This window comes from Pleurodeles waltl, chromosome 1_1 (genome assembly GCF_031143425.1).
Source record: "Pleurodeles waltl isolate 20211129_DDA chromosome 1_1, aPleWal1.hap1.20221129, whole genome shotgun sequence".
NCBI classification, from domain to species: domain Eukaryota; kingdom Metazoa; phylum Chordata; class Amphibia; order Caudata; family Salamandridae; genus Pleurodeles; species Pleurodeles waltl.
In genome coordinates, this window is record NC_090436.1 from 620,826,519 (window position 1) to 620,844,153 (window position 17,635).

At 44.7% G+C, this 17,635-nt stretch overlaps 1 protein-coding gene across 12 annotated transcripts in view; it reads left to right on the plus strand.

Moving 5' to 3' along the window:
- APC (APC regulator of WNT signaling pathway) overlaps positions 1-17,635 on the plus strand; it is a 548,231-nt gene that overhangs the window by 428,732 nt on the left and 101,864 nt on the right. For all 12 annotated transcript variants that reach the window (XM_069226479.1, XM_069226477.1, XM_069226482.1 and 9 more), the window contains one exon: positions 732-809. In XM_069226479.1, coding sequence (XP_069082580.1) covers positions 732-809 — 78 coding nt within the window. The remainder of the gene's footprint in view (positions 1-731; positions 810-17,635) is intronic.

A 17,635-nucleotide genomic window follows, 5' to 3' on the forward strand; every position in this document is an offset into this window, starting at 1 on the left:
CAACCTTCCAGCGCACGGAGGTATGCCTGAAAAGATTCTGGATCCAGTTTGATGCCTGGAAAATATTTAAAAAGTGAGGACTCTGTGGCTAAATTGACTCTCTACCAGAAAGAGCATTCCCGAAGATATGTAACTCGTTCTTTCTATCGACTTGCAAATCTGTAATCATTGATAAGGTATTTTACAATATGATATCACCACACTTCACGGCTAGGACCTGAATTGGCATACCCATTTTCAGGTAAAAATGTAACTAACTTTTCACCTCCTGTTTCCAGGTTGGTAATCACTTGTACTTAAATACTCAGTTAGTTACATCTTTGCTTTGCCTATTAATGCTTCTCTGAGAAGGTTGGAGTAACAATTTACGCTGCATCAGTAATCGCTTGTGGGTAGATATAGGCAAGTAGTACTTAAAGATAATTTATTTTAAGAGTCAGTTCAAATTTAACAATTTGTTAGAGAGTCTTTGATGCTTGTGGCTAAAGCTCCAAGTCCACTGGTTTTAACACACAGACCTCAAGCTTAAAAGTCTGCTAAGTCCATACATGCTGTGTAAAGTTCTAGTGTTTCTAGTGACGTGTCTATTGAAATAATGTCTAGAAATCTTGCATGTAAATAATTGAAAAACTGCTACATTTTAGTTTTCGTAGTGGTGCAGCAGGCAAACATAAGTGTCTGAAACCTGTCACCCTTGCATTTTTTAAAGCCATTCTTATGTTTTCTTGCAGGCCACTTTGTGCTCCATGAAGGGCTGCATGAGAGCCCTGGTAGCACAGCTGAAGTCTGAAAGTGAAGATTTGCAGCAGGTAATGCTTTCTCTGTGAATAGCATTCGGTATTGTGCACACTAAAATAATATTTATCATTACTCATGAGGTACTGTTGTTTGTATTTTGTGTGTGTATGTCTTTAGATAAAATGCATGTCTATAAATTGTTTCCTCTTAGCCACAGGTACTTAGCAATACATTCACTGGGTCACACCCCAGTGCACCACATCAAAATCTAGGAATGCTCCTAAAAAATGTAGACTAGCAATGTCAACCAATAGAGGAAAGAGGAAAAAATAAACAAGGTTACTGTCCAGCTACAGTGTACATCAATTTGATGACCATACATCATAATCTATTGACTTTTACACACATTTCATGATCTGAGGCTTTTATATGTCCTCAGTCTAAAAAAGAATACATTTGTATCACAATTAAAAACACTGTTGATCACAACACAGGCTTTTTGTTGACTCAAATAGAGACTCAAAGAAAAGCAAAGAAAAAGAAAAAAAAGCCCTCACAACACTTATAGGCCTCTTCTACAGGTTAATGTAAGTGTCTCTTGTTGAAGACCTATTGGCTCTAATACCTTAACATATGTATTTATAATGGGCTCTGTAAAGCCTTTCTTCTCTGACTCGTTTCCTTGCTCCTTTTACTCCTCCTTATTCTTTATTTGTCCTGCCTCTTTAACACCCCCCCCCCCCCCTTCCCCCTTGGTCTGATTAAGCCCCTCAGTGTCACTGACTACCTCCCATCCCCCTGATATCTCACTTTCGGCTTCGGAGCCGAAAAGACCCATATTGACAGAGGAGCATGGACTTTTGAAGCAACTTAAAGAAAGCCTTAGGTTTTCGGAGGAACTCGCGCAAATGGAGGAATTTGACGAAAGGCAGGCCAGAATTCATATTCATAAAGACACTGGCAAGATCCTAACTGCACCTCCTCTAAAAACAGAGGAACCTAGCATTTCAAGGACAATTGGACACTGATCAGCCACCAGCTAAAGTGCCAAGACCCAAACAAAAAACTCCACCTCCTCAATTCTCACCTCATCAGTCTCCTCCTCATTCTCCTCACCTGACTGTCTCTCCACCTACTACCCCTACTGCACAGTCTCCAGCACACTCTGCAGATTCTCTACAATGATCCCATTTCTGATAACAGTCCAGATTGCTATCCTTCGAAACCATCGCCACCAGAAGATAGCACTTCATACACTCAGGTTCTAGCTAGGGCAGCGTCATACCATAATGTAGCCATGCACACAGAACCTCTTGAAGATGATTTTCTCTTTAATACATTATCCTCCACTCACACTACCTCCCAGTCCCTTCCCATGCTTCCAGGCATGTTAAAACATGCACATCAAATTTTTCAAGAACCAGTTAAGGCCAGAGTCATCACTCCTAGAGTAGAAAAGAAACATAAGCCTCCTCCTTCTGATCCGGCATTCATTACCCAGCAGCTACCTCCCGATTACGTAGTTGTCAGTGCGGCAAGGAAAAGGGCTAACTCCCAGTCGTCTGGTGATGCACCGCCACCAGACAAAGCTGAAAATTCGATGCTTCTGGTAAAAGAGTGGCATCGCAAGCAGCTAATCAGTGGAGAATAGCCAACTCCCAAGCACTACTGGCTAGGTACGATAGGGCCCATTGGGACGAGATGAACGATATCATCAAACATCTCCCAAAAGATCAACAAAAAGAGCCTAGCAAATAGTCGAGGAAGGGCAGGCTATTACAAATAACCAAATGAGGTCAGCTCTAGACTCAGCAGACACAGCAGCAAGGACAATCAATACTGCTGTCACCATTCGGAGACACGCATGGCTTCGGTCGTCAGGTTTTAAACCAGAAATCCAGCAGGTTGTCCTTAACATGCCATTTAATGAGAAACCGCTTTTTGGCACTCAGGTTGATACGGCCATTGAAAAAATGAAAAAGGACTCTGACACTGCTAAAGCCATGGGTGCTCTTTATTCTACACAGTACAGGGGTTCATTTCGAAAGCCTCAATACAGGGGTGGTTTTAGAGCCCACACATCTGAGGCATCCACCTCACAATCAAAACCGTCTTACCAGCCTCAGTACCAACAAGGTGGGTATAGAGGAACTTACAGAGGCCAATTCCCCAGAGGAAGGGGAAAATATCAGCCAACAAGGCAAACCTCACACACAAAACAGTGACTTGCTCCACATCTTCCCTCACCACACTTCGCCTGTGGGAGGAAGACTGCAAAAGTTCCACAAACACTGGTTACCCATTACAACAGACAACTGGGTACTATCCATTATCCACAAAGGTCACTGCATATAATTCGCACTAATTCCTCCAGATATACCTCCAAAACCACACAAACTCTCCCAACACATTTCCATGTTGCAAACAGAAGTACAGTCACTATTACTCAAACAAGCCATAGAGCATGTACCACAACATCAAATAGGAACAGGGGTTTACTCCCTGTATTTCCTTATTCCCAAAAAAGATGAAACATTGAGACCAATACTAGATCTCAGAACCCTCAATCTTTACATCCTATCAGAACACTTTCACATGGTAACACTACAAGATGTAGTCCCACTGTTACAACAACAAGATTTTATGGCAACATTAGACCTCAAAGATGCGTATTTTTACTTACCCATCCATCCAGCGCACAGAAAATATCTCCGGTTTGTAATACAGGGAAAACATTGCTAGTTCACGGTGTTAACCTTCGGGATAACAACAGCTCCCAGAGTATTTACAAAAAGCCTTGCCGTAGTGGCAGCCTACCTAAGAAGGCAACACATCCATGTCTTCCCATATCTCGACGACTGGCTAATAAAATCCAACAGCCAGACACAGTATCAAAACGATACACATTATGCAGTACAAACCCTACACACTCTAGGCTTCTCAATAAACTACCAAAAATCTCACTTACAACCAGCGCAAATTCAACAGTATTTAGGAGCCACACTAAATACCCAAACAGCACTTGCAAGCCCAAGTCCACAAAGAATGCAATCATTCCACAATATATTAGCACAAATTCTGTCAAACCAACAGTACACAGTCAAGTTTGTCATGAAACTGTTGGGCATGATGGCATCATGCATCGCCATTGTCCCAAATGCAAGACTAAACATGCGGCCCTTACAACAGTGCCTTGCAAAACGATGGTTACAGGCACATGGTCAACTTCAAGATCTAGTGTTGATAGACCGCCAAACACACATCGCTTAAGTGGTGGAATTCCACAAATTTAAACAAAGGGCGGCCATTTCAAGACCATGTGCCTCAAGCCACACTTACAACAGATGCATCAATGATTGGATGGGGAGCACACCTCAACAATCACAACATTCCGGGACAGTGGGACAACAAACACAAACAACTTCATATAAATCACCTAGAATTGCTAGCCATATTCTCGTTCACAAACACATTCTCAACAAGACAGACAACATGACTACAATGTATTACCTAAACAAGCAAGGAGGGACCCACTCATCGCAACTGTCCCTTCTAGCACAAAAAATTTGGCATTCGGCAATACACAACAACATTCACCCTGTAGCACAATACATTCCAGGGTACACAACCAATTAACAGATGTTCTCAGCTGAGATCATCAACAAACACACAAGTGGGAAATTCATCCCCAAGTAATTCAAACATACTTTCATCACTGGAGAACACCAGACATAGACCTAGTCGCCACCAGCGAAAACGCAAAATGCCAAAACTTCGCATCCAGGTTCCCACACCATCTATCCAAGTGCAATGCTCTATGGATCAACTGGTCAGGGATATTTGCTTACGCTTTTCCCCCTTTCCCGCTCATTCCATTTCTAGTCAACAAACTGCGTCAAAACAGACTCAAACTCATACTTATAGCACCAACGTGGGCACGTCGACCAAGGTACACAACATTTTTAGACCTGTCAGTAGTATCACACATCAAACTGCCCAACAGACCAGATCTGTTAACACAAAACAAACAACTGATCAGGCATCCAAATCCAGCAATACTCAATCTAGCGATTTGGCTCCTGAAGTCTTGGAGTTTGGATATCTACATCATCCAACTGAATGTATGGAAGTAATTAAACAAGCGGGAAAACCCACTACCAGGCAGTGCTATGCAAACAAATGGAAAAGGTTTGTGTTTTACTGTCAATCCAAACAAATTGCCCCTCTTTCCGCATCGCTACAAGACATTGTATGTTACTTACTTCATATACAAAAGGCAAATTTAGCTTTTCCATCCATCAAAGTACATCTCACTACTATTTCAGAGAATTTGCAAAATATACAACACACCTCTCTTTTTAGAGTCCCTTTTATCAAAGCCTTCATGGAAGGGCTAAAACGTACCATACCAACAAGAACAACCCCCCGTGCCTTCATGGAATCTAAATATTGTACTTGCGCGACTCATGGGTCCACCATTTTAACCCATGCATTCGTGTCAGATTCAATACCTAACGTGGAAAATAGCATTCCTCATTGCAATCACTTCATTAAGAAGAGTTCGTAAAATACAAGCTTTCACTATTGAGCAACCCTTCATACAAGTACACAAACACAAAGTAGTACTTCGGACAAACCCAAAATTCCTACCTAAGGTAATTTCACTGTTTCATATCAATCAAACAGTGGAACTTCCAGACTTCTTCCCACAGACAGACTCAGTAGCAGAAAGAGCACTGCATACATTGGACATTAAAAGAGCTATAATGTATTACATTGACAGAACTAAATCATTTAGGAAAACTAAACAGTTATTTGTGACGTTCCAAAAACCACATGCTGGAAATCCAATCTCATAACAAGGACTAGCTAGATGGATAGTAAAATGGATCCAAACGTGTTACCTAAAGGCCAAAAGGCAGCTTTTAGTAACACCTAAAGCACATTCCACCAGAAAAAAGGAGCAACAATGGCCTTTTTAGGAAACATACCAATGACTGAAATCTGTAAAGCAGCCACTTGGTCAACACCCCATACATTTACCTAGCATTACTGTGTAGATGTGGTAGCAACACAACAAGCAACAGTAGGACAGGCTGTACTAAGAACACTATTTCAAACAACTTCAACTCCTACAGGCTGACCACCGCTTATGGGAGGAAAACTGCTTTGTAGTCTATGCATAGCATGTGTATCCTCAGCTACACATGCCATCGAACGGAAAATGCCACTTACCCAGTGTACATCTGTTCGCGGCATGTTCCGCTGCAGATTCACATGCGGGCACCCGCCTCCCCGGGAGGCTGTTGCCGTTTAAGTTAAAACAAGCATTTGTACATGTGTATATATATGTTCGATGGCATGTGTAGCTGCAGATACACATGCTGTGCACAGTCTGCCGTCTGGTGTTGGGCTCGGAGTGTTACAAGTAATTTTTCTTCGAAGAAGTCTTTTCGAGTCACGAGACCGAGGGACTCCTCCCCTTTCGGTTCCATTGCGCATGGGCGTCGACTCCATCTTAGATTGTTTTTTTTCCGCCATCGGGTTCGGACGTGTTCCTTTTCGCTCCGTGTTTCGGGTCGGAAAGTTAGTTAGAATCTCGGAAAAAATCGTCGGTATTGTTTCGTTCGGTATCGGGTTAGTTAGCACAAATCGACACCGAATCTTGAAGAGCTCCGGTGGCCCTTCGGGGTAATTTCGATCCCCCCGTCGGGGCCTGGTCGGCCCGACCGCCTGCGACTTCAAGACTGATGGAACGGACCCCGTTCCGCTTCTGTCCTAAATGCCATAGCAAATATCCGTATACGGATCAACATCTGGTCTGTAACTTGTGCCTGTCCCCGGAGCACAAGGAGGATACGTGTGAAGACTGTCGAGCGTTTCGGTCGAGGAAGACGCTCAGAGACCGAAGAGCCAGAAGATTACAAATGGCGTCCACGCCGACAGGACAACATCTGTTCGAGGACGAAGAGGAAGCGTTCTCCACCCCCGAGTCGGATTCAGGGGAATCTGACGCCGAAGACATAACAACCGTGAGTAAGACGTCGAAAATTAGGACTCACGAAAAGTCCACAAAGGCCCAGGGGACCCCACTGCCAACAGGCCATGGCTTAACCCAAAAACTAGGTGACCGAGCCAAGGCACCGAAAAAGGGCATGCTGGTGTCGAAGTCATCCGACTCCGGTCGTGATACCGCCACACAGCAACCTCGGAGCCGAGCCACCGGCTCCGAGAAAATTCGGAGCAGAGACAGCGGCACCGAAGATGTTCGGCACCGAGACACCGCGCCGAAATCAAAGAAATCTTCTTCGGAGCCTAAAAAGCCTACCGAAACGGTTTCAGTACCGAAAAAATCCTCGGAACCGAAAAATAGTTCCTATACGGAGGAACAAGGACTAAACACCCAATTGCATAGATTTGGGGAAGAGCTTCAAACTGTAGACACTGACTACACTCAAAGGAGGCTTCACATCCAGGAAGACACAGGGAAGATAACCACTCTTCCCCCAATCAAGATGAAAAGAAAACTTGTTTTCCAACAAGGGGACAAGCAACCACAAGCAAAGGTGGTAAAGAAGGTAACACCACCACCTTCTCCACCACAATCAGCACATGCATCACCGGCGCAAACTCCACCACTGATGCACTCACCAGCTCATACCACAATGAGCCAGGATGATCCCGATGCATGGGACCTCTACGACGCCCCAGTGTCTGACAATAGTCCAGACTCATATCCAACTAAACCGTCACCACCTGAGGACAGTACATCATATGCACAGGTGGTCGCAAGGGCAGCCGAATTCCACAATGTCTCGCTACATTCGGAACCTATTGAGGATGACTTTCTCTTTAACACCCTGTCATCCACCCATAGCCAGTATCAAAGCCTTCCCATGCTCCCAGGAATGCTCAGGCACTCAAAACAAATATTTCAGGAGCCAGTTAAAAGCAGAGCCATAACTCCAAGGGTGGAGAAAAAATATAAGGCACCTACCACAGACCCAATATTTCTTACAACACAACTAACACCGGACTCAGTAGTTGTGGGGGCAGCTCGTAAAAGAGCCAACTCGCATACATCAGGCGACGCACCACCTCCAGACAAGGAGAGCCGCAAGTTTGATGCAGCGGGAAAAAGGGTTGCAGCACAAGCAGCAAATCAGTGGCGTATCGCCAACTCGCAAGCACTCTTGGCAAGATACGACAGGGCTCATTGGGATGAAATGCAACATCTCATCGAACACCTTCCCAAGGAGCTCCAAAAAAGAACGCAACAAGTGGTGGAAGAGGGACAAAGTATCTCGAACAATCAGATACGGTCTTCCATGGATGCAGCCGATACAGCTGCAAGGACAATAAACACTGCAGTCACAATACGGAGGCACGCTTGGCTGCGCACTTCTGGGTTCAAACCCGAAATCCAACAGGCTGTGCTCAATATGCCGTTTAATGAACAGCAATTGTTTGGGCCGGAGGTGGACACTGCCATTGAAAAACTAAAAAAGGACACCGATACAGCCAAAGCCATGGGCGCACTCTACTCCCCGCAGAGCAGAGGCACATTTCGGAAGACACCTTTTAGGGGAGGGTTTCGGGGTCAACCCACAGAAACCAACACTTCACAGACAAGACCACCTACCTACCAGGGTCAATATCAAAGGGGAGGTTTTCGGGGACAATATAGAGGAGGCCAATTCCCAAAAAGTCGGGGAAAATTTCAAGGTCCCAAAACCCCTCAAAATAAACAGTGACTCACAAGTCACACAACCCCATCACACAACACCAGTGGGGGGAAGACTAAGCCAATTCTATGAATCTTGGGAAGAAATACCAACAGACACTTGGGTCTTAGCAATTATCCAACATGGCTATTGCATAGAATTTCACGAATTCCCTCCAAACGTCCCACCGAAAACACACAATATGTCAAAACAGCATATGGATCTTCTAGGACTAGAAGTTCAAGCATTACTACAAAAAGACGCAATAGAATTAGTACCATGCCTACAGAAAAACACAGGAGTTTACTCAATGTATTTACTAATACCAAAGAAGGACAAAACTCTGCGGCCAATACTAGATCTCAGAACACTAAATACCTACATCAAATCAGACCACTTTCACATGGTCACATTACAAGACGTAATCCCACTGCTCAAACAGCAAGACTACATGACAACATTAGACCTAAAGGATGCATATTTCCACATACCAATACATCCTTCCCACAGGAAATACCTAAGGTTCGTATTCAAAGGAATACATTACCAATCCAAAGTGTTGCCATTCGGAATAACAACTGCGCCAAGAGTCTTTACAAAATGCCTGGCAGTAGTAGCTGCACATATCAGAAGGCAGCAGATACACGTGTTCCCTTACTTAGACGACTGGTTAATCAAGACCAACACGCTAACAAGGTGTTCACGTCAAACAAAGTATGTCATACAGACCCTTCACAAGCTGGGTTTCTCCATCAACTATGCGCAGTCACACCTTTTACCGTGTCAAACACAGCAATACTTAGGAGCGACAATCAACACAACAGAAGGGATAGCCACTCCAAGTCCACAAAGGGTTCAAACATTTCACAAGGTAATACAGGCCATGTATCCAACACAAAAGATACAAGCAAAGATGGTATTAAAACTCCTAGGCATGATGTCTTTTGCATAGCCATTGTCCCAAACGCAAGATTGCACATGCGGCCCTTACAACAATGCCTAGCATCACAATGGTCACAGGCACAGGGTCAACTTCTAGATCTGGTGTTGATAGACCGCCAAACATACATCTCGCTTCTATGGTGGAACAGTACAAATTTAAACAAAGGGAGGCCTTTCCAAGACCCAGTGCCACAATAAGTCATAACAACGGATGCTTCCATGACAGGGTGGGGAGCACACCTCAATCAACACAGCATCCAAGGACAATGGGACTTACATCAAAGGGAGTTTCACATAAATCACTTAAAACTGTTAGCAGTGTTTCTAGTGTTAAAAGCATTTCAACCCATGATAACCCACAAATACATTCTTGTCAAAACAGACAACATGACAACAATGTATTATTTAAACAAACAGGGGGGGACACACTCGACACAGTTGTGTCTCCTAACACAAAAAATATGGCATTGGGCAATCCCCAACCACATTCGCCTAATAGCACAATTTATTCCAGGGATCCAGAACCAGCTAGCAGACAATCTCTCTCGGGATCACCAACAAGTCCACGAATGGGAAATTCACCCCCAAATACTGAACACTTACTTTCAAATTTGGGGAACACCTCAAATAGATCTATTTGCAACAAAAGAAAACGCAAAATGCCAAAACTTCGCATCCAGGTTTCCACACCATCAATCCCAAGGCAATGCTCTATGGATGAATTGGTCAGGGATATTTGCGTACGCTTTTCCCCCTCTCCCTCCTACCATATCTAGTAAACAGATTGAGTCAAAACATACTCAAACTCATACTAATAGCACCATCATGGGCAAGACAACCTTGGTATACAACACTACTAGACCTGTCAGTAGTACCTCATGTCAAGCTACCCAACAGACCGGATCTGTTAACACAACACAAACAGATCAGGCATCCAAACCCAGCATCGCTGAATCTAGCAATTTGGCTCCTGAAATCCTAGAATTTGGACACTTAGACCTCACACAAGAATGTATGGAGGTCATAAAACAAGCTAGAAAACTTTCCACTAGACACTGCTATGCAAATAAATGGAAAAGATTTGTTTGTTACTGCCATGATAATCAAATTCAACCATTGCACGCATCTCCAAAAGATGTAGTAGGATATTTACTACATTTGCAAAAATCAAATCTAGCTTTCTCTTCCATAAAAATACATCTCACCGCAATATCTGCTTACCTGCAGACTACTCATTCAACTTCCCTATTTAGAATACCTGTCATTAAAGCGTTTATGGAAGGCCTAAAGAGAATTATACCACCAAGGACACCACCTGTTCCTTCATGGAACCTCAACATTGTCTTAACAAGGCTCATGGGTCCACCTTTTGAACCCATGCATTCTTGTGAAATGCAATACTTAACGTGGAAAGTTGCATTTCTCATTGCCATCACATCTCTAAGAAGGGTGAGTGAGATTCGGGCATTTACCATACAAGAACCATTTATTCAAATACACAAGAATAAGGTAGTTCTAAGAACAAATCCAAAATTCTTACCAAAGGTTATCTCACCGTTCCACTTGAATCAAACAGTAGAATTACCAGTGTTCTTCCCACAGCCAGATTCGGTAGCTGAAAGAGCTCTACATACATTAGACATCAAGAGAGCACTAATGTACTACATTGACAGAACAAAACAAATTAGGAAGACAAAACAACTATTTATTGCCTTTCAAAAACCTCATACAGGAAATCCAATTTCAAAACAAGGCATTGCTAGGTGGATAGTTAAGTGTATTCAAACCTGCTATCTTAAAGCAAAAAGAGAGCTGCCTATTACACCAAAGGCACACTCAACCAGAAAGAAAGGAGCTACCATGGCCTTTCTAGGGAATATTCCAATGAACGAAATATGTAAGGCAGCAACCTGGTCTACGCCTCATACATTTACCAAGCACTACTGTGTAGATGTGTTCACTGCACAACAAGCCACAGTAGGTCAGGCTGTACTAAGAACATTATTTCAAACTACTTCAACTCCTACAGGCTGAACCACTGCTTTTGGGGAGATAACTGCTTACTAGTCTATGCACAGCATGTGTATCTGCAGCTACACATGCCATCGAACGGAAAATGTCACTTGCATAAGTCGCTGCAGATTCACATGCGCCCACCTGCCTCCCCGGGAGCCTGTAGCCGTTTAGAAGTAGATCTTAAACAATTGTACATTTGTAAATATATATCTCTAAACCTTTATTATGTACATAAGTATTCATTCCATTGCATGGGCGCACTATTACTAATATACACAACTCCTACCTCACCCTCTGCGGGGAAAACAATCTAAGATGGAGTCGACGCCCATGCGCAATGGAACCGAAAGGGGAGGAGTCCCTCGGTCTCGTGACTCGAAAAGACTTCTTCGAAGAAAAACAACTTGTAACACTCCGAGCCCAACACCAGACGGCGGACTGTGCACAGCATGTGAATCTGCAGCGACTCATGCCACGAACAGATGTACACTGGGTAAGTGACATTTTCCTTCTATTCCATTAGCATGGGCATCTCTTTTCTTTATACTCTCTCACTTCTACCTTAACCTCTGCGGGAAAACAATCTAAGATGGAGTCGATGCCCATGCGCAATGGAACCGAAGAGGAGGAGTCACTTGATCGCGTGACTCGAAAACACTTCTTCAAAGAAAAACAACTTGTAACACTCTGAGCCCAACATTACATGGCAGGACCTATGCATTGAATGTGAATCTGCAGCAGAACATGCCACGAACAGATGTACACTGGCTAAGTGACATTTTCCATATATTAAATATATGTGTGTGTATATATATATAGCCATATTCTCGTTCATGTGTGTGTGTGTATATATATATATATATATATGGCATTTGTAGCTGCAGATACACATGCTGTGCACTGTTCCTGCCATCTAGTGTTGTGCTCAGTGTTACAAGTTGTTTTTCTTCAAAGAAGTCTTTTCGAGTCAAGGGACCGAGTGACTCCTCCCTTTCGGCTCCATTGCGCATGGTCATCGACTCAATCTTAGATTGTTTTCTTTCCGCCATCGGGTTCGGGCGTGTTCCTCTTCGTTCCGGTTATTCGATTTGGAAATATTCATTAATCAGCGAAAAAGCGTCGGTATTGTTTCGATTGCGAACTAGCTTCCCTCGACACTGCGACACCGGCGAAACACACTTTTGGTTGCTCTTCGGGGCACCTGCGCCCATCCGGGCCTGGTCGGCCCGACCGCAAGAAGCGTCGAAGCATCATGGACCGGAGCCCATTCCGATTCTGCCCTTGATGCCACGCCAAGTATCCCTACACATATCAACACCTGGTCTGTAATCTGTGTTTGTCACCGGACCACCAAGAGGATACTTGTGAGGCCTGCAGGTCCTTCCGTTCGAAGAAGACCTGAGGGATTGAAGGGCGAGACTGCAAATGGCACCGAAGAGTTCCGAGCACCTCGACGTCGAGGAAGAGGAGATGGACATCTCTATCCAAGGTTCCGATTCAGACGACTCCGACACAGACCGGCCACCCACAGCAAGCCAGCACGTGAGTACGCCTGCCCCGACCCAAGCCCAGAGTCCGTCCAAGACAAAACAAATGGCTTTGGTGTCGCCACTGCCAAAAGGCCATGGCTCAACCCACAAGAGATCAAGCGGTGACCAAGCAACACCTTCGGCACCGAAAAAGGCCACAGCCACTCCGAAGTCTTCGGACTCGAGCCGAGACACCGTGTCCGAGAAAACTCGACATCAACTCGTCGATTCGAAATCTCAAAAGAGTCTTTCGGAACCGAGGCCTACTATCAGCATGGGCATTTCAGTGCCGAAAAAAACGGCTTCGGAGCCGAAAAAAGCCTCATATACTGAGGAACATGGACTGTCAAAACAAATTAAAGAAAGACACAGATTCGAGGAGGAACTTCACCAAATGGAGGAGTTTGATGAGATACAGGCAAGGATACAGATCCATAAGGATACTGTAAAAATCCAATCAGCACCTCCTCTCAAATTTAAAAGGAAACAGGCTTTCCAAGGACGTTCAGACACGGAGCAGCCAAAGGCTAAAGTGCCCAGAGAACAATCTCCGCCACGCCAGTTTTCCCCAGCACATTCTCCTCTGCATTCTCCTCAAAGAACGGTTTCTCCTCTTGCCACACCCACTGCACAGTCACCCACACACACTGTGCAGTCGCAAAAAGATACAGACCCATGTGACCTTTATGATGACCCTGTGTCGGACAATAGCCCAGAGTGCTATCCTTCTAAACCCTCTCCACCCGAAGATAGCACCTCCTACACACAGGTCTTGGCTAGGGCGGCTGCATTCCACAATGTGAGCATGCACACAGAACCATTAGAGGATGACTTTCTCTTTAATACCTTGTCCTCAACGCATGCTTATTACCAAAGTCTGCCCATGCTCCCAGGCATGCTTAAACGTGCCCAACAGATTTTTCAGGAGCCCATGAAGGGAAGACCCATAACACTAAGAGTGGAAAAGAAATACAAGCCACCACCGTCAGACCTAGTATTCATCACCCAGCAGCTGCCCCTAGACCCAGTAGTGGTCAGCACAGCAAGGAAGAAAGCCAACTCGCAGTCATCTGGTGATGCACCACCTCCAGATAAGGAGAGTAAGAAGTTTGACGCTGCAGGAAAGAGGGTAGCGTCACAAGCTGCCAATCAGTGGCGCATAGCGAACTCTCAGGCCCTCTCGCAAGATTTGACCAAGCTCATTGGGACGAGATGAGCGACATTATCCAGCATCTCCCCAAGGATTACCAGAAAAGAGCTCAGCAAGTGGTAGAGGAGGGACAGGCGATAACTAATTATCAAATAAGATCTGCATTAGATTCCGCCGATACTGCCGCAAGAACAGTGAACACTGCAGTGAGAATTAGATGCCATGCATGGCTTAGATCCTCAGGTTTCAAACCAGAGATTCAACAGGCTGTCCTCAACATGCCATTCAACCAGCAACAGTTATTTGGCACACAAGTGGACACAGCCATTGAAAAGATGAAAAAGGACACCGATACAGCCAAAGTGATGGAAGCGCTTTACTCATCCCAATACACAGGTTCATTCAGAAAAACGCAGTATAGGGGAGGTTTTAGACCACAGTCATCAGAACCATCCTCCTCTCAAACAAAACCCTCATACCAATCACAGGATCAGAGAGGGGTTTTCACGGGTCCTTCAGAGGACAATTCCCAAGGTCCAGGGGAAAATTCCAAACCACAAAGCAGGCAACTAACACCAAACAGTGACTTTGTCATCATCTTCCCCCAACACACATCCTCTGTGGGAGGAAGACTGGAAATGTTCCACAATCAATGGTCAAACATAACAATGGACACATGGGTACTATCAATTATCCAACATGGTTACTGCATAGAATTCACACATTTTCCTCCATATATTCCCCCAAAAGCACACAAACTATTGTCGCAACATCTAACTTTGTTACAAACAGAGGTGCAAGCACGTTTAACAAAACAGGCCATAGAACTAGTACCTCATCTACAAAAAGGAACAGGGGTTTATTCCCTGTACTTCCTTATTCCCAGAAAGGACAAAACCCTAAGACCAATGTTAAATCTCAGGACCCTCAACCTATACATCAAATCAGAACACTTTCACATGGTGACACTACAAGATATAGTCCCATTACTAAAACCGGGAGAATACATGGCAACACTTGACTTAAAAGATGCGTATTTTCATATACCCATCCATCCATCTCACAGAAAATACCTCAGGTTTGTTATACAAGGGAAAACATTACCAATTCAAGGTATTACCCTTCGGGATAACAGCCCCCAGAGTATTTACAAAATGCCTTGCCGTGGTAGCGGCATACATAAGGAGACAACACATGCATGTATTCCCATATCTCGACGATTGGTAATAAAGGCCAACACTCAACAGCAGTGTCAAAATCACACACGTTACGTAATAGATACCCTACACACACTAGGGTTTTCTATAAATTACCAAAAATCACACTTGCAGCCATCCCAAACTCCGCAATACTTGGGAGTTACACTCAAAAAGTGATTGCAAGTCCAAACCCACAAAGGGTACAGTCATTCCACACCATGGTACCAAAATACAACCAAATCAACATTACACAGTCAGATTTGTGATGAGACTCCTAGGCATGATGGCATCATGCATCGCAATTGTCCCAAACCCACGGTTACACATGCAGCCCTTACAGCAGTGCCTTGCAAAACAATGGTCGCAGGCGCAGGGTCACCTCCAAGATCTAGTGTTGATAGATCGATAAACACACTATTTGCTTCAGTGGTGGAACCCCATAAATTTAAACAAAGGGCGGCCTTTTCAAGACCCTGTGCCACACGCCATTCTCACAACAGATGCATCAATGATTTGGTGGGGAGCACACCTCAGCAATCACAGTATACAAGGACAGTGGGACAACCAGCAAAAACAGCTACACATAAACCACTTAGAGCTACTAGCAGTTTTTCTAGCACTAAAAGCTTTTCAACCTCTTCTAGCTCACAAACACATTCTTGTCAAAACAGACAATATGACAACAATGTACTAAAACAAACAGGGGGGAACGCACTCATCACAACTTTGCCTCCTAGCACAAAAAAATTGGCATTGGGCAATTCACAACAATATTCGCCTAATAGCGCAATACATCCCAAGCATTCACAATCAATTAGCGGACAATCTCAGTCGAGATCACCAGCAAACCCACGAGTGGGAAATACATCCCCAGGTACTACAAAAATACTTTCGCCAGTGGGGGACACCAGACATAGATCTGTTTGCCACAAACCAAAATGCCAAAACTTTGCATCCAGGTACCCACACCCTCAGTCCAAGGGCAATATCTATGGATCAATTGGTCAGGGATATTTGCTTACTTTTCCCCCTCTCCCACTCATTCCTTTTCTAGTCCACAAACTGCGTCAAAACAAACTCAAACTAATACTCATAGCACCAACGTGGGCATGCCAACCGTGGTACACAACACTGTTAGACCTCTCAGTAGTCCCAAACAGACCAGACCTGTTAACGCAACACAAACAGATAAGACACCCCAATCCAGCAATGCTCAATCTGGCTCCTGAAGTCTGAGAGTTTGGATATCTAAATCTTCCAAACGAGTGTATGGAAGTCATTAAACAGGCAAGAAAACCTACCAGCAGGCATTGCTATGCTAATAAATGGAAAAGATTTGTTTTCTACTGCCAAGCAAAACACATCACACCATTGAATGTGTCCATACAGGACATCGTAGGCTATTTACTACACCTACAAAAAGCAAATCTTGCCTTTTCATCCATCAAAATACACCTCACTGCAGTTTCGGCTTACTTGCAAACTAAACACACAAAATCACTATGTTCGATGGCATCTGTCGCTGTAGATACGCATGTTCTGCAATAGCTCGCCATCTGGTGTTGGGCCGGAGTGTTACAAGTTGTTTTTCTTCGAAGAAGTCTTTCGAGTCACGGGACCGAGTGACTCCTCCTTTTGTCTCCATTGCGCATGGGCGTCGACTCCATCTTCGATTGTTTTTTTTCCGCCATCGGGTTCGGACGTGTTCCTGTCGCTCCGAGTTTCGGAACGGAAAATTAGCTAATTTCGGAAGATTTTCGTCGGTATTGTTGCGTTCGGGATCGGCGTACTTAGATTCCACACCGCATCGAAGATCGAAGAGCTCCGGTGCCCTTCGGGGTAGTTTTTCGATCCTCCGTCGGGGCCTGGTCGGCCCGACCGCGTGCTGAAGAACGCCGATGAAACGGACCCCGTTTCGTTTCTGCCCCAAATGCCACAATAAATACCCCTACACAGACCAACACTTGGTCTGCAACCTGTGCCTGTCACCTGAGCACAGCGAAGACACCTGCGAGGCCTGTCGTGCGTTCCGGTCCCGAAAAACACTCCGAGACCGTCGAGCCAGAAGACTTCAAATGGCGTCCGCACCGACAGCCCAACGGGAGTTCGAGGAACAGGAAGAAGAAGGTACCTTCTCGATCCAAGACTCAGACTCCGAAGGATTCGACGATACACAAACCGTGAGTAAGACGTCGAAAACCACACAGAGAAACATTTACAAGGCCCAGGGGACGCCACTGCCACCAGGCCATGGCTCGACCCATAAATTCGGTGACCGACCGTCGGCACCGAAAAAGGCCAAAACAGTGCCGAGATCGTCCGACTCCGGTCGAGACA